This window comes from Pelophylax lessonae (genome assembly GCF_965119305.1).
Source record: "Pelophylax lessonae genome assembly, chromosome: 3".
In the NCBI taxonomy this organism is placed as follows: Eukaryota; Metazoa; Chordata; class Amphibia; order Anura; family Ranidae; genus Pelophylax; species Pelophylax lessonae.
The window spans coordinates 95,941,377-95,960,410 of NC_138770.1; the positions used below are offsets into that span (position 1 = coordinate 95,941,377).

General features: G+C 49.3%; 1 protein-coding gene across 2 annotated transcripts in view; it reads right to left on the reverse strand.

The window, feature by feature from the left end:
* LOC309551583 (squalene synthase-like) overlaps positions 1–19,034 on the reverse strand; it is a 36,378-nt gene that overhangs the window by 15,251 nt on the left and 2,093 nt on the right. The window contains exon 2 of one of the 2 annotated variants that reach the window (XM_082252222.1): positions 16,064–16,161. In XM_082252222.1, the coding sequence (XP_082108348.1) occupies positions 16,064–16,161 (98 nt within the window). Of the gene's footprint in view, positions 1–16,063; positions 16,540–19,034 lie in introns of those variants that run through there. The other variant, XM_082252221.1, reaches the window with a different exon arrangement.

Genomic DNA, 19,034 nt, shown 5'->3' on the forward strand with positions numbered 1-19,034 from the left:
TGCAGGCAAAGGCACTGCATTTGCGACCTGCATTTGACTGCACTGACACCCGCTGCAAGTCGCAAGGCTAATGCGATCTGAATGCGGTGCAGGAAACATGCAAGGATTGCGGGCTTCCCACACTGCATTATAGTGTGAACCTAGGCTTAAACGACTCTGTTGCTACAATAAATGGTTACTTAGAAAGAGGACATGGACTACTCTCCTGCTGCCTGTGTCTCCTTCTCCCTGATCTCTGTATTAATGAACAGAAACCGCTGGCTGAAGATCCTTTAAAGTTTGACACTTCCAGGAGTGTCGGATTCCTGGTCCCCTGCTGCACTCAGTGTTTTGATCAACCAGCCCCTACATCACTACTGTGTCCTGTAGGGAAGGAATCAAATTGTGCAGCTGGGGGCCAAATATATCAACGCTCCCAGAACTTGGATTCTGCAGGAGCTTCAGCTGGCGATTTATATTTACTGCTGCAGAAATTTTTAATCTAGCACATATTACATCTGAGGAGGTGGCAAGCTTCATTAATGGAAGCAGATTTCTCCAGCTAGGTTATGAAATGGAGTTGAAGAGGAAAAAGATCAGCTCAGTTGACTAAAATTCCATACTTTAAGAGGTACACAGCCCTTCTTCCTCTCTCCTATCAAAGAAAGAACCATACAGCTTAAAGTACAACTAAAAGTAAACATTTTTTCTTCATTTGTAGATAGAGTAAGGGAGGATTATAACCCGTCAGTTTTTTTTTCCCCATTGGGGAGATATCCCTTCACTTCCTGTCCCACAGCCAAAACAGGTAGTGGGCGGAAATCCTTCCAAGATGAACTAGCACCGTCATTAGAAGATTTTCCTGCGATTCCTGTTCTGGTGTAAACCCAAAATTTGTGATTTTCTTTTATGCTCTGTCAGAGGCCGCGGCCGCGCCCCACGACAGGGTCAGAGGCCGCGGCCGGGTCCTACAACAGGGTCAGAGGCGCGCCCCACGACAGGGTCAGAGGCTGCGGCCAAGCCCCACGACTGGGTCAGGGGCTGCGGCCAAGCCCCACGACTGGGTCAGGGGCTGCGGCCAAGCCCCACGACTGGGTCAGGGGCTGCGGCCAAGCCCCACGACTGGGTCAGGGGCTGCGGCCAAGCCCCACGACTGGGTCAGGGGCTGCGGCCAAGCCCCACGACTGGGTCAGGGGCTGCGGCCAAGCCCCACGACTGGGTCAGAGGCTGCGGCCAAGCCCCACGACTGGGTCAGAGGCTGCGGCCAAGCCCCACGACTGGGTCAGAGGCTGCGGCCAAGCCCCACGACTGGGTCAGAGGCTGCGGCCAAGCCCCACGACTGGGTCAGAGGCTGCGGCCCTACTGCAGGAGTTGTTGGAGACTAGAGAGAAACCATTTAATTACAAGAAGTGGGTCTAAAGGAAATATTGTTAGAAAATCCTATTCATGTACCTAGCTCGGAGACTGTCCATCTGTAAAGAGCAGGTATTTCCTCCTATACAGGACAGAATGTGGTGAGTGGGCACAGTGTAGAGAGGTTACGTGTGTATGGTCACACAGTGTACATTTAAGGTACCCCATCATCTTTCTGCTGCATTAAAAAGCGGAGTTCCATCCAAAAGTGGAACTTCCGCTCATCTGCTTCCACCCCCCTCCGGTGCCACATTTGGCACCTTTCGGGGGGGGGGGGGAGGAACGGGTACCTGTATTGGACAGGTACCCTTCCCACTTCCAGGAGACAGCACCCTTCCTCCGCCGCCGAGCCAGTGAGAATGCGCAGCGCGCTTCGCGCATGCGCAGTAGGGAACCAGCTTTGAAAGGCTTCATTGCCAATTTCCCTTTTAATGGCGGCAGCAGCAGCTGGCAGCCCATCCGAAAATCGGCTGGGGTGCAGACATCGCGAGCTCCCTGGACAGGTAAGTGACTATATATTAAAAGTCAGCAGCTAAAGTATTTGTAGCTGCTGACTTTAATTTTTTTCCCCCAGCTGGAACATCACTTTAAGTACATTAAACTTTATTTGGCGTTAGCAAAGTTTTCCTAGAATCCTGGAGAGGAGCCAAAAATAACACGCCAGAGCTGAGGCGACATCCTGGTGGAGAAAGAATGGAAATAAGGAGCAGTTTGTTCTGGGTTTCCAAAATTCCAGGAACAGCACTGCTGAAACGTGTGCTTTGTACTGAGTTCACACAGGCGGCTAATCTGTGTTTTTACTGCTCCCCGATCACTTACCTACAAACTAACACAGAGTTCAGGTATGCAGTTTTTTAGATAGTCCAATGTAAGGCCTGGTTAGAAATGCACGTTTCTAAAATGAGAATCACGATTTTTTTGCTTAGAATAAAGATAACGATTCTGAAGATCTTTTTTTTTTTTTTAATTTACAACCCGTGAAAATTAGGTTATCAAACAAGATGGCAATAAAATAATACTCTTTGCTTCAATCAAATTTAAAAAAAATGTAATGGAAAAATAATGTAATGCATGAAGAAATAAAAAATATTACCATTAGGTTAACATTATGGGTGATCATGGGGTTAAATGTGAGCCTAGGGGAGTGATTCTAACTGTGTGGGGGCGTGGCTTCTGAAATGACCATAGAGACATGTGATCCTATATAGAAGGATCACATGGGCTCTATGATCATTCCAGGGAGAACGGTCGGCTGTGTTTACAACAGCTGCCCGTCCTCTCTCAGCGGGGAGCGATCGCGGGTGTCAGGCGGCAAACGGAGCCACCTGCCCGCTGCATCGGCTTCCCCGCTGACGAGCAGCCCGCTCGCACCCCCTAGCCTCTCGAGAGCGAGCGCCGTACATCTGCAGCGGGCAGCCATAAAGTAGTTTAAACATATGCAGGTTGCAGTTGATGCATATTCCAGGTGCATTTTGAAGTTTGAAGGAACCAAAAACACAACCTGCTGGTCCTTGGCCCTTTCCATTAAATACACCGATGTGAACCTGACCCATAGGAAACCATGTTACATTGGTCTGTAGTGTGTTTCTGCAAAACAAAAAACACACTAAAAAATGCATAGTTATAAACCAAGCCTAATTATGTATGTTCTTTACCTGTGGGACCACGTGCAAGCTGCAAATCACTGTAGTAGTAGTCCCTGCTATTGTTCTGTACCTAATAGCTTCCCTTCTGCACAGTAACCACAGGGGTCATCCGCTCAACACAAGTGCCATTCACCAAATGCCTTTTCAATTAATACAAGAAGTTTTCTGATTGGATGAAATGGAGAGGTGATGTCACAAATTCTACCTCATCCAATCATAGAATGCCTTGCATTTATTGAGAAAAATGCAAGGCATTCTGTGACTGGTGCCTATGCTGTACGAGCAACCCCTGTGGATCATAGCAGCAATGCTTCGCAGTGGAGCAAATTTAAACGTGGTCCCGCTAGTCAAATGCACCCACTGAAGTCAATTGGACCGCACCATAATCGTGTGCCAACTGCTTTACAAGCTGCTGCGACACAGAACTTCAATGCAAAATGCCGGCATTTGGGAGGTGACACTTTTCCCTCTTGGAAAACCTGAAAAAAATCGCTCAACTGCAAAAGTCTTTACCTGTGTCAAAGGGGCCTTACCGCTGAGTGTTGTACGGTGCAGCCGAAATGTGTGCTTTACTGCACTGCCGAGCGTTGTACGGTGCAGCCGAAATGTGTGCTTTACTGCACTGCCGAGCGTTGTACGGTGCAGCCGAAATGCGTGCTTTACTGCACTGCCGAGCGTTGTACGGTGCAGCCGAAATGCGTGCTTTACTGCACTGCCGAGCGTTGTACGGTGCAGCCGAAATGTGTGCTTTACTGCACTGCCCAGTAGCCACAGCACCTGCAGCTGTCACAATACTCGAACAATGAGTGCACAGGCGCTAATCGGCCAAGAATTTTCCCCCTGACTTTTTGATCAAAGGATGTCAGGCCAGTGCCGACAGGCCATCATCGATCGAATATTGACTGCTTCATTGGGAATTAGCTAAAATTTGCTTCATACAGCCAGCTTACTAACTGTAAAAGATCCTATGCTACACTGAGCCATGGGACTGCCTTCATTCTGCTGTGCACCCCATCCAAGGACATTTATACAGAGGTCAGGAGATCACATCCAATGACCGGAGGATCACAATTATTCTGATTCCAGGGCACAATGTCACTGACAGTGTGCACCTCATCTAAGGACATTTATACAGGGGATCACATCCAATGACCGGAGGATCACAAGTATTCCAATCCCAGGACACAATATCAATGACAGTGTGCACCTCATCTAAGGACATTTATACAGGGGATCACATCCAATGACCGGAGGATCACAAGTATTCCAATCCCAGGACACAATATCAATGACAGTGTGCACCTCATCTAAGGACATTTATACAGGGGATCACATCCAATGACCGGAGGATCACAAGTATTCCAATCCCAGGACACAATGTCACTGACAGTGTGCGCCTCATCTAAGGACATTTATACAGAGATCAGGAGATCACATCCAATGACCGGAGGATCACAATTATTCTGATTCCAGGGCACAATGTCACTGACAGTGTGCACCTCATCTAAGGACATTTATAAAGGGATCAGGAGATCACACCCAATGACCGGAGGAGCACAATTATTCTGATTCCAGGGCACAATGTCACTGACAGTGTGCACCTCATCTAAGGACATTTATACAGGGGATCACATCCAATGACCGGAGGATCACAATTATTCTGATCCCAGGACACAATATCAATGACAGTGTGTGCCTCATCTAAGGACATTTATACAGAGATCAGGAGATCACATCCAATGACCGGAGGATCACAATTATTCTGATCCCAGGACACAATGTCACTGACAGTGTGCACCTCATCTAAGGACATTTATACAGGGGATCACATCCAATGACCGGAGGATCACAATTATTCTGATTCCAGGACACAATGTCACTGACAGTGTGCACCTCATCTAAGGACATTTATACAGGAGATCACATCCAATGACCGGAGGATCACAATTATTCTGATTCCAGGACACAATGTCACTGACAGTGTGCACCTCATCTAAGGACATTTATACAGGGGATCACATCCAATGACCGGAGGATCACAATTATTCTGATTCCAGGACACAATATCAATGACAGTGTGCACCTCATCTAAGGACATTTATACAGGGGATCACATCCAATGACCGGAGGATCACAATTATTCTGATTCCAGGACACAATGTCACTGACAGTGTGCACCTCATCTAAGGACATTTATACAGGGGATCACATCCAATGACCGGAGGATCACAATTATTCTGATTCCAGGACACAATATCAATGACAGTGTGCACCTCATCTAAGGACATTTATACAGGGGATCACATCCAATGACCGGAGGATCACAAGTATTCCAATCCCAGGACACAATATCAATGACAGTGTGCACCTCATCTAAGGACATTTATACAGGGGATCACATCCAATGACCGGAGGATCACAAGTATTCCAATCCCAGGACACAATGTCACTGACAGTGTGCGCCTCATCTAAGGACATTTATACAGAGATCAGGAGATCACATCCAATGACCGGAGGATCACAATTATTCTGATTCCAGGGCACAATGTCACTGACAGTGTGCACCTCATCTAAGGACATTTATAAAGGGATCACATCCAATGACCGGAGGATCACAATTATTCTGATCCCAGGACACAATATCAATGACAGTGTGTGCCTCATCTAAGGACATTTATACAGAGATCAGGAGATCACATCCAATGACCGGAGGATCACAATTATTCTGATCCCAGGACACAATGTCACTGACAGTGTGCACCTCATCTAAGGACATTTATACAGGGGATCACATCCAATGACCGGAGGATCACAATTATTCTGATTCCAGGACACAATGTCACTGACAGTGTGCACCTCATCTAAGGACATTTATACAGGGGATCACATCCAATGACCGGAGGATCACAATTATTCTGATTCCAGGACACAATATCAATGACAGTGTGCACCTCATCTAAGGACATTTATACAGGGGATCACATCCAATGACCGGAGGATCACAAGTATTCCAATCCCAGGACACAATATCAATGACAGTGTGCACCTCATCTAAGGACATTTATACAGGGGATCACATCCAATGACCGGAGGATCACAAGTATTCCAATCCCAGGACACAATGTCACTGACAGTGTGCGCCTCATCTAAGGACATTTATACAGAGATCAGGAGATCACATCCAATGACCGGAGGATCACAATTATTCTGATTCCAGGGCACAATGTCACTGACAGTGTGCACCTCATCTAAGGACATTTATAAAGGGATCAGGAGATCACACCCAATGACCGGAGGAGCACAATTATTCTGATTCCAGGGCACAATGTCACTGACAGTGTGCACCTCATCTAAGGACATTTATAAAGGGATCAGGAGATCACACCCAATGACCGGAGGAGCACAATTATTCTGATTCCAGGGCACAATGTCACTGACAGTGTGCACCTCATCTAAGGACATTTATAAAGGGATCACATCCAATGACCGGAGGATCACAATTATTCTGATCCCAGGACACAATATCAATGACAGTGTGTGCCTCATCTAAGGACATTTATACAGAGATCAGGAGATCACATCCAATGACCGGAGGATCACAATTATTCTGATCCCAGGACACAATGTCACTGACAGTGTGCACCTCATCTAAGGACATTTATACAGGGGATCACATCCAATGACCGGAGGATCACAATTATTCTGATTCCAGGACACAATGTCACTGACAGTGTGCACCTCATCTAAGGACATTTATACAGGGGATCACATCCAATGACCGGAGGATCACAATTATTCTGATTCCAGGACACAATATCAATGACAGTGTGCACCTCATCTAAGGACATTTATACAGGGGATCACATCCAATGACCGGAGGATCACAATTATTCTGATTCCAGGACACAATATCAATGACAGTGTGCACCTCATCTAAGGACATTTATACAGGGGATCACATCCAATGACCGGAGGATCACAAGTATTCCAATCCCAGGACACAATATCAATGACAGTGTGCACCTCATCTAAGGACATTTATACAGGGGATCACATCCAATGACCGGAGGATCACAAGTATTCCAATCCCAGGACACAATGTCACTGACAGTGTGCGCCTCATCTAAGGACATTTATACAGAGATCAGGAGATCACATCCAATGACCGGAGGATCACAATTATTCTGATTCCAGGGCACAATGTCACTGACAGTGTGCACCTCATCTAAGGACATTTATAAAGGGATCAGGAGATCACACCCAATGACCGGAGGAGCACAATTATTCTGATTCCAGGGCACAATGTCACTGACAGTGTGCACCTCATCTAAGGACATTTATACAGGGGATCACATCCAATGACCGGAGGATCACAATTATTCTGATCCCAGGACACAATATCAATGACAGTGTGTGCCTCATCTAAGGACATTTATACAGAGATCAGGAGATCACATCCAATGACCGGAGGATCACAATTATTCTGATCCCAGGACACAATGTCACTGACAGTGTGCACCTCATCTAAGGACATTTATACAGGGGATCACATCCAATGACCGGAGGATCACAATTATTCTGATTCCAGGACACAATGTCACTGACAGTGTGCACCTCATCTAAGGACATTTATACAGGGGATCACATCCAATGACCGGAGGACCACAATTACTCTGATCCCAATGTCACTGTCCACGTGCGGAGAATGCGGAGTGTAAACACGCAGCATGCTATGGGAGAGGCTGCACACAACAAATCATCAGCACAACACAGGCGAGATAAGGTGTAAAATGACACACCAAAATACCACCCCTCCCCCAGCCCTCCCAGATATGTCTGTACAACACACCAACTCCAACTGATCATTGCACAACTGTGCTCAGGGGTTGGAAAAAAATACAATAGTCGTTAGTGACTCAGAGATTCTCATTGTTGCAAAAATTGGCTCAGAGCCAAATAATCTTCTCTTACTACTGTATATATGATACAGAAAGACCTGGTGGTTTAACCCTCTAACACCTGCCAAACACAGAAATATCGCTTCTGGGTGGCCTGATTTTATATCTACAGCAGGGAACTGTAAAGTCATTGGCCTGATGCGCTGTCTAGCAGGGGTGTCGGAGTCTGAGTGAACACATTTGATGGTGATGTATTATATCCTTGCAGCTAACCTTATTCTGGAATACAATTCTAACCCATATACTAGGAAAATACTTTTCTGATGATGGAGGTCCCATGCAGATTGTATAATGTACGGTTAGCCCTAAGCTGGTCATACATTATATGATTTTCCTGTACAATCTCCTTTAGATTTACCTTCAACTATGTAGTGGAGGGGCCTGCCGGGACTGCATACAGAGTGAGAGCCAGTTCACACCATAGAAACGCAGCTTGGTCCAGTGCACCCCCCCCCCCCTCTTTTATTATGAATCTTAACACGCTCTGGACCGCCTGCAGCAGATTTACAGGCTGGCCCTCTTGCGCGAATCGACGTAGCCCTACGTTGGTCACGTACTTGGTGCTGGAGGGCGAGCGTGCGCCCCCCCCCCCCCCCCCACTAGGCAGCGGGGACTCCGATGCATGAGGCCGGCAGCCGTGATTGCCGCCGGGCACCTGTGATTGCTCTCCGCTGAGAGAGTAAACACAGCCAACCGTTCTTCTCTCTGGAAGGATCATAGAGCGTCTGTGATCCTTCAATATAGGATCACAGGTCTCTATGATCATTTCACAAGCTCCTCCCCCACACAGAAACACTCCCTTAGGCTCACATTTAACCCCTTCCCTGCCAGTGTCATTATTACAGTAACAGTGCATATTTTTAGCACTGATTACTGTAGTAATGTCACTGGTCCCCCCAAAAGTGTCAAAAATGTCAGTTAGGGGTCCGATCTGTCCGCCGCAATGTCGCTGTCCCGCTAAAAATCGCTGATCCCCGCCATTACTCGTAAAAAAAATAAAAATTACATAAACATCTTTCCCCTAGTTGGTAGATGCGATAACTTTTGCGCAAACCAATCAAAATACGCTTATTGGGATTTATTTTTTTACCAAAAATATGTAGCAGAAAACAAAATTGGCCTAAAAAGGATGAAAAAAAAAATTATTTATATTTTTTTTTCTTTGGGAATATTATATAGCAGAATGTGGAAAATATTGTTTTTTTTTTTTTTTTTTAGAATTGTCGCTTTTTTTGTTGATAGCGAAAAAAAAAAAAAAAAAAAAAAAAAAAAAAAAAAACGCAGAGGTGATCAAATACCACTAAAGAAAGCTCTATTTGTGGGAAAAAAAGACGTCAATTTTATTTGGATACAGCGTCGCACGACCGCGCAATTGTCAGTTAAAGTAACGCAGTGCCGAATCGCAAAAAATGGCCTGGTCATTAAGAGGCCAAATCCTTCCTGTCCAGAAGTGGTTAAATAAGGATATGTGTATTCCAGTGCGTTTCAGTACAGTCCAGTCTAGTGCAGTGCAGAAAAAAAATGCAGCATGTTCTACTTATTTTTCTGGAACTGAACACACTGGTGTGAACTCTGCCATTGGAAACCATATAACCTACTTTCCATGCGTTTTGATGCAGAAAAAAAAAAACGCACTGGTATGAACTGGCCCTGAAAGCATTGTATAGGTTTTACTTCACATTATATGGTTTTTTGGCAGAGATGCACCAAAATTTTGGCGGCTGAAACATATCGGCCGAAAAATAGTATTTTTTTGGCATTTTGCCGATCAAGAAAAGGGTGCCAATAATGGCGCCGAAAACGCGCGGCGTGCGCTTATGGTGTGTTTTTTTTAAAGGTCATGTGACTAAAAAAAAAAAAAAAAAAAAAACACATTAAAAACATAACACGGGTGCGTTATTGATATGTTCTTGCTGCTTTTTCAATGCATTTCAATGGGGAGGTGCGTTTTTTTTTAAACTTACCAAAAAAGCAGCAAGCAGGATTTTTAACATCACAATGGAAGCGCAACAGACCAGTGTGAAGACATACATAGAATTTAAAGGGATACATTTTTCTTCAGCTTTTCTAGTGCCAAAGGTGCCGATAATGGCCGACAAATTCATATTCATTTAATTTCATGAGATTGTTTAATGTATGACCAGTTAACCCAGCGAGAAATAAAACATCTTTTATTATAGGGGAAAACTAGAACCCCTCCTCCTGCCCCATCAGTTTTTTATTGCTGCCTGCATCCCTTTTTTCAGATATACCCCCAATAACGGTTGTCACCAGGACAGGAAGTGAGGGGAAATCTCTCTTATGGTGTCCCGGACAGTAAAAACAGGGAAGAGAGGTTCCAATCTTTCCTCACTCCATCCTAAACAGGAATATTTCTGAACATAGATCTTCAACAGGTCATAGACAGGTAATGATGGATTGGTCACCCATCCACACAGGGGACATCTCCCGCCCAGCAGATTCTTTATAACACTGTAGCGTGGATTTACTAAAACTGGAGAGTGTAAAATCTGGTGTAGCTCTACATAGAAACCAATCAGCTTCCAGGTTTTATTGTCAAAGCTTAATTTAACCACTTTGTGCCGGAGCTTATACCGAAATACGGCTCGTTCTCACGCTACCAGTACGCCTTGTGATCGCTGAGTCCTTGGGACTTTGCTAGTCATAGAGCAGGGTAAAGGGCCAATCACAGCGGGCCCTTTACCATGTGATCAGCTGTCAGCCAAGAACAGCTGATCACGGAAGTAAACAGAAGCCGGTTTCTGGCTTTTTTTTTTTTTCTTCACTCTGTCAGCATGAAATAAAGAAGAAAGCTGTTAACTGCCTTCTGTTAGAGGGACATCAGTCCCCTTAGTGATCACCAGTGCTGCTACTCAGTGCCACCTATTAGGGCCCACCAGTGCCACCTATCAGTGCCCATCAGTACTGCTAACCAGTGCCACCTATCAGTACCCATCAGTACTGCTAATCAGTGCCCACCAGTGCCACCTTTCAGTGCCCACCAGTACAGCTAATCAGGGCCCACCAGTGCCACCTATCAGTACCCATCAGTACTGCTAATCAGTGCCCACCAGTACAACCTATCACCGGCCAACAGTGCTGCCAACCAGTGCCTCCTTTCATTGACCACCAGTGCCTCCTTTCATTGACCACCAGTGCCACCTTTCAGTGCCCACCAGTACAGCTAATCAGGGCCCACCAGTGCCACCTATCAGCGCCCACCAGTACTGCTAACCAGTGCCACCTATCAGCGCCCACCAGTACTGCTAACCAGTGCCACCTATCAGCGCCCACCAGTACTGCTAACCAGTGCCACCTATCAGCGCCCACCAGTACTGCTAACCAGTGCCACCTATCAGTGCCCACCAGTACTGCTAACCAGTGCCACCTATCAGGGCCCACCAGTACTGCTAACCAGTGCCATCTATCAGTGCCCATCAGTACTGCTAATCAGGGCCCACCAGTGCCACATATCAGTGCTGCCAATCAGTGCCTCATCAGTGGAGCCTGATCAGTGCCACCTATCATTTCTGCCTATCAGTGCAGCCTCATCAGTGCCGCATCATCATCAGTGCATCCTGATCAGTGCCGCCTCATCAGTGCCTATCAATGCAGCCTCATCAGTGCTTCCTAGTAAGTGCTCACCAGTGCCGCCTCATCAGTGACCATCAGTGAAGGGGAAAATTACCGGTTTGCTAAATTTTACAACAAAATATAAAAACTTTTATTTACCGGTATGTTTTTTTTTTGTTTTTTTGTTTTTTTAATTTCCGTTTTTTTAGCAAAATATAAATTTTCATTTTGCGTAGCAAAATATAAAAACCCAGCAATCATTAAATACCACCAAAAGAAAGCTCTATTTGAGTGAAAACAATGATACATATTTCATATGGGTACAGCATTGCATGACTGCGCAATTATCATTCAAAATGTGACAGCACTGAAAGCTGAAAACTGGCCTGAGCAGGAAGGGGGTGAAAGTGTCCGGTAAGCAATTGGTTAAAAAGCTGAAGTTAGAAGCTGATTGGCTGCACCAGATTTTGCACTCTCCAGGTTTATTAACCCCCCTCAGTGTCAGAGAGGGATCCCAGACAATGGGGGAAGTATTAATGTTTCCCATGTGATTGGGTGATCTGCCCGTTGTATGACCACTGACAGGAGGAAAGTCCCAGTCTCCTGAGCTCCGGGGAAAGGTAAGACCACTCTCACAGTGGGGGCTCCCCTGCACAGGAAGGGTTAAATGCTGGTTTTTGCCATATTATTTTACCCCTCTGAATTCCCCCCTGCGTGGCAGCTGCCGTTCTCCTTCCTCCAATGATCTGCTTAGTTGGCGGGCTCTCATCGTCCTCACTTATAATGCAGGGTCCTGTGTTGTAGCTGATGACATCAGGCAGAGCACCCAAGGAATAGCTCTGGGGGAGGAGTCTCTGGGAGAGAAGGTGGAGCTTCCCATAAACTATCCTCCACCCACACTACACAGCACGGACATACCAATCACCCTGCTCTGCTATTGGCCAATGACAGAAAACATGAATGATGGCTGCGTCTGATTGGATACAGCTACAGATCAGCCAACAATTGTACCCACAATTTATTCAAATCACAGGATGTCAGGCAGGGGGACGCCTACTAAGAGAACCCGTCCTATTTCATCAGGAACCCCCCCCCCCCAATTCACACAGTGTATGGGCGGCCTAAAGGAGGAAGGAGGGGAGAGGGATTAGACCCCCTGTCAGATTTTATTGCTCTCTGTGTCACCCCTCTATTTGTCTGGTTTACTATCAACAAAAGTGAATTTTGGGTGGTCACCAGAACAGGTAAAAAGGAGAAATCTACCCAATGGGGACACTAATTCTGGTGACCACTAGGGATTCCCTCACTTTGGAGAAATTTCCTCTCAGGTCCTGTTGTGGCTACAGGACAGGAAGTGAAGGGAGATATTCCAATGGGGGCACTCATTCTGGAGATAGCCAGGGATTCCTTCCCTTTAGAGAGATTTCTGCTCACTTCCTGTTGTTGCTATGGAACAGGAAGTGAAGAGAAATCTCCCCAATGGGGACACTAGTTCTGGAGACAGCCAGGGATTCCTTCACTTTGGAGAGATTTCTGCTCCTGTCCTGTTGTGGCTATGGAAAAGGACGTGAAGGGAAATCTTCCCATGGGGACCCCAATTTTGGTGACAGCCAGGGATTCCTTTACTTTGGAGAGATTTCCTCTCACTTCCTGTTTGGCTATGGGAAAGGAAGTGAAGGGAAATCCCCCCAATGGGGACACCAATTCTGGTGACGGCCAGGGATTCCTTTACTTTGGAGAGATTTCCTCTCACTTCCTGTTTGGCTATGGGACAGGAAGTGAAGGGAAATCTCCCCAGTTGGACATAGATGGTGAAAAAAACTGACAGGGGTTATAAACCCTCCCTTACTCCATTTAAAAATTGAAAAGAAAAGTTCTGCTTTTAGTTCTACTTTAAGCTATATGGTTCTAACTTTGATAGTTGAAAATTGGAATCTCCCCAATGGGGACACTAGTTGCGGTGACAACCAGGGATTCCTTTACTTTGGCGGGATTTCCTCTCACGTCCTGTTGTTGCTATAGGACAGGAAGTGAAGGGAAATCTCCCTAATGGGGACACCAATTCAGGTAACAAGCAGGGATTTCCTCACTTTGGAGGGATTTCCTCAAGTCCTGCTGTGGCTATGGGACAGGAAGTGAAGGGAAATCTCTCCAATGGGGACACTAGTTGCGGTGACAACCAGGGATTCCTTTACTTTGGCGGGATTTCCTCTCACGTCCTGTTGTTGCTATAGGACAGGAAGTGAAGGGAAATCTCCCTAATGGGGACACCAATTCAGGTAACAAGCAGGGATTTCCTCACTTTGGAGGGATTTCCTCACGTCCTGCTGTGGCTATGGGACAGGAAGTGAAGGGAAATCTCTCCAATGGGGACACTAGTTGCGGTGACAACCAGGGATTCCTTTACTTTGGCGGGATTTCCTCTCACGTCCTGTTGTTGCTATAGGACAGGAAGTGAAGGGAAATCTCCCTAATGGGGACACCAATTCAGGTAACAAGCAGGGATTTCCTCACTTTGGAGGGATTTCCTCACGTCCTGCTGTGGCTATGGGACAGGAAGTGAAGGGAAATCTCTCCAATGGGGACACTAGTTGCGGTGACAACCAGGGATTCCTTTACTTTGGAGGGATTTCCTCACGTCCTGCTGTGGCTATGGGACAGGAAGTGAAGGGAAATCCTCCTCCAATGGGAAACATAAACCAAAATATATATCTGACAGGGCTCATACTGAATCTATCCAAAATAAAAGTTCTGCCTTTAGTTCTAGCTAGCAGTGGATGGTTCCAGCTTTGATGGGAGAGGGGAGGGAGGGGTGTGTGCCTTCTAAATGTTCCTCTAGACAAAAAACAGCATTTAACCCCTTACAGTGCAGAGCAGCCCCACCCACAAGGGGGGCTTTTCTAACACTTTCCAATCCTGAGGGTCACAGTATTTGTGTCAGGGTGAGCGGGGTGTGTGGGCCTAGGTATGTGGGTCCCCCCCAGTGGGAGTGTGTGTGGGCCTAGGTATGTGGGTCCCCCCCAGTGGTGGTGTGTGTGGGTCTAGGTATGTGGGTCCCCCCCCAGTGGTGGTGTGTGTGGGCCTAGGTATGTGGGTCCCCCCCAGTGGGGGTGTGTGGGTCTAGGTATGTGGGTCCCCCCCAGTGGTGGTGTGTGTGGGTCTAGGTATGTGGGTCTAGGTATGTGGGTCCCCCCCAGTGGTGGTGTGTGTGGGTCTAGGTATGTGGGTCCCCCCCAGTGGTTGTGTGTGTGGGTCTAGGTATGTGGGTCCCCCCCAGTGGGAGTGTGTGTGGGTCTAGGTATGTGGGTCCCCCCCAGTGGTGGTGTGTGTGGGTCTAGGTATGTGGGTCCCCCCCAGTGGGAGTGTGTGTGGGTCTAGGTATGTGGGTCCCCCCCAGTGGGAGTGTGTGTGGGTCTAGGTATGTGGGTCCCCCCCAGTGGGAGTGTGTGTGGGTCTAGGTATGTGGGTCCCCCCCAGTGGGAGTGTGTGTGGGTCTAGGTATGTGGGTCCCCCCCAGTGGGGGTGTGTGTGGGTCTAGGTATGTGGGTCCCCCCCAGTGGTGGTGTGTGTGGGCCTAGGTATGTGGGTCCCCCCCAGTGGGAGTGTGTGTGGGTCTAGGTATGTGGGTCCCCCCCAGTGGTGGTGTGTGTGGGTCTAGGTATGTGGGTCCCCCCCCAGTGGTGGTGTGTGTGGGCCTAGGTATGTGGGTCCCCCCCAGTGGGGGTGTGTGGGTCTAGGTATGTGGGTCCCCCCCAGTGGTGGTGTGTGTGGGTCTAGGTATGTGGGTCTAGGTATGTGGGTCCCCCCCAGTGGTGGTGTGTGTGGGTCTAGGTATGTGGGTCCCCCCCAGTGGTTGTGTGTGTGGGTCTAGGTATGTGGGTCCCCCCCAGTGGGAGTGTGTGTGGGTCTAGGTATGTGGGTCCCCCCCAGTGGTGGTGTGTGTGGGTCTAGGTATGTGGGTCCCCCCCAGTGGGAGTGTGTGTGGGTCTAGGTATGTGGGTCCCCCCCAGTGGGAGTGTGTGTGGGTCTAGGTATGTGGGTCCCCCCCAGTGGGAGTGTGTGTGGGTCTAGGTATGTGGGTCCCCCCCAGTGGGAGTGTGTGTGGGTCTAGGTATGTGGGTCCCCCCCAGTGGGGGTGTGTGTGGGTCTAGGTATGTGGGTCCCCCCCAGTGGGAGTGTGTGTGGGTCTAGGTATGTGGGTCCCCCCCAGTGGGAGTGTGTGTGGGTCCCCCCCAGTGGGAGTGTGTGTGGGTCTAGGTATGTGGGTCCCCCCCAGTGGGAGTGTGTGTGGGTCTAGGTATGTGGGTCCCCCCCAGTGGGGGTGTGTGTGGGTCTAGGTATGTGGGTCCCCCCCAGTGGGGGTGTGTGTGGGTCTAGGTATGTGGGTCCCCCCCAGTGGTGGTGTTTGTGGGTCCAGGCATGTGGGTTGCCCCCCCCAGTAGTGGTGTGTGTGGGTCCCCCCCCCCCAGTGAGGGGGTTAAGCGTTGCACTCACCGGAGCTCTCCGTCCAGGGCCTGGATGACGGCGGCGAAGCTGCGGCTGGTCTCATTCAGGTACTTGTAGCAGGTGTGCAGGCTGGGGCTCATGGAGTCCTGTCGGGGTAAAGAGACGGCATGAAACCTGCAGAGGGGGACATTGTGGGGGGCAAAGCATTTGTGCACGGTGCGGCCCTCCCTCAGCCCCCTCTCCTGCAGCCTGCTGACCGTCAGCAGAGACCTCTGCCCGCTGGCCTTCTGGGCCGGGGACAGGCACAGCGTCCTCTTGAACAGAGAGGCGGCCACCTTGCAGTTGATGCTGGCCATGGGCCCAACTTGTGGGGGGAGGAAACGTCTCCCTCCGGGGACAGGGAAGTCAGGAGCGGCGCCCCCCAGCAGGGCACAGAGGAAGGTGAGTGCCCATAGACGCTGACAGGACAACACTCTGCATGAGAGGGGCTTCACAACACAGTGACAACACACCCACAGGGCCCCGCCCCCTCCCCAATGTTTTCATGCTCTGTGGGCGGGGTCACACATCTCCCCATATTAACCCTTTCTTTACACACAACAGCTGCTTTGTCCTACAGAGACACCAGTAGAAGATGGTTTGATCCCGTTTGACGGCTCCTTCTGACATGTGGCAAGGACTGCCGCCCCCCCCCCTCCGGATATAACAGAGGTAAGTACACTGCCCCGGAATCAAAGTGTGCGCACCCCTCCAGATATCACAGAGGTAAGTACACTGCCCCGAAACCAAAGTGTGCGCCCCCCTCCGGATATCACAGAGGTAAGTACACTGCCCCGAAACCAAAGTGTGCGCCCCCCTCCGGATATCACAGAGGTAAGTACACTGCCCCGGAACCAAAGTGTGCGCACCCCTCCGGATATCACAGAGGTAAGTACACTGCCCCGGAACCAAAGTGTGCGCACCCCTCCGGATATCACAGAGGTAAGTACACTGCCCCGGAATCAAAGTGTGCGCCCCCTCCGGATATCACAGAGGTAAGTACACTGCCCCGGAACCAAAGTGTGCGCACCCCTCCGGATATCACAGAGGTAAGTACACTGCCCCGGAATCAAAGTGTGCGCACCCCTCCAGATATCACAGAGGTAAGTACACTGCCCCGAAACCAAAGTGTGCGCCCCCCTCCGGATATCACAGAGGTAAGTACACTGCCCCGGAACCAAAGTGTGCGCACCCCTCCGGATATCACAGAGGTAAGTACACTGCCCCGGAATCAAAGTGTGCGCCCCCTCCGGATATCACAGAGGTAAGTACACTGCCCCGGAACCAAAGTGTGCGCACCCCTCCGGATATCACAGAGGTAAGTACACTGCCCCGGAACCAAAGTGTGCGCACCCCTCCGAATATCACAGAGGTAAGTACACTGCCCCGGAACCAAAGTGTGCGCACCCCTCCGGATATCACAGAGGTAAGTACACTGCCCCGGAACCAAAGTGTGCGCACCCCTCCGGATATCACAGAGGTAAGTACACTGCCCCGGAATCAAAGTGTGCGCCCCCTCCGGATATCACAGAGGTAAGTACACTGCCCCGGAACCAAAGTGTGCGCACCCCTCCGGATATCACAGAGGTAAGTACACTGCCCCGGAACCAAAGTGTGCGCACCCCTCCGGATATCACAGAGGTAAGTACACTGCCCCGGAACCAAAGTGTGCGCACCCCTCCGGATATCACTGAGGTAAGTACACTGCCCCGGAACCAAAGTGTGCGCCCCCTCCGAATATCACAGAGGTAAGTACACTGCCCCGGAACCAAAGTGTGCGCACCCCTCCGGATATCACAGAGGTAAGTACACTGCCCCGGAACCAAAGTGTGCGCCCCCTCCGGATATCACAGAGGTAAGTACACTGCCCCGGAACCAAAGTGTGCGCACCCCTCCGGATATCACTGAGGTAAGTACACTGCCCCGGAACCAAAGTGTGCGCCCCCTCCGGATATCACAGAGGTAAGTACACTGCCCCGGAACCAAAGTGTGCGCACCCCTCCGGATATCACAGAGGTAAGTACACTGCCCCGGAACCAAAGTGTGCGCCCCCTCCGAATATCACTGAGGTAAGTACACTGCCCCGGAACCAAAGTGTGCGCACCCCTCCGGATATCACAGAGGTAAGTACACTGCCCCGGAACCAAAGTGTGCGCCCCCTCCGAATATCACTGAGGTAAGTACACTGCCCCGGAACCAAAGTGTGCGCCCCCTCCGGATATCACAGAGGTAAGTACACTGCCCCGGAACCAAAGTGTGCGCACCCCTCCGGATATCACAGAGGTAAGTACACTGCCCCGGAACCAAAGTGTGCGCCCCCTCCGAATATCACTGAGGTAAGTACACTGCCCCGGAACCAAAGTGTGCGCACCCCTCCGGATATCACAGAGGTAAGTACACTGCCCCGGAACCAAAGTGTGCGCCCCCCTCCGGATATCACAGAGGTAAGTACACTGCCCCAGAACCAAAGTGTGCGCACCCCTCCGGATATCACAGAGGTAAGTACACTGCCCCGGAATCGAAGTGTGCGCACCCCTCCGGATATCACAGAGGTAAGTACACTGCCCCTGCTGACCTACACAGGATCAGAGTAGAGCTGTCACCCCTCACCTCCTAAAGGCCCGTACACATGTACCGATTGTCGGCCGTAAATATTCGGCCGGCGACCGATCGGCCGATTGTAGGCTTGTTAGAATGATGCTTCCGACAGCCGACAGCGCACTTTCAGCCGAACAGAATCTGGTGTGCAGGCATTAAAATTTTTGTTGGCTGTCACCAGAACGGCTGATTGTTCGCCAGTCAGTACAGAATTCGGCCGACAGACAGCAGATTAGCAAGACTGGGCATGCTCAGAGAAGAAAAAACACACGGAAAGTTAACCATCACATGACATCACTTCTGCAGTCGGCTGTTGTTGGCCGACAAAATTCGTGTGCAGTCTTTTGCTCTTTTCAGCGGACAGGACAGCCCTGGACAAAAG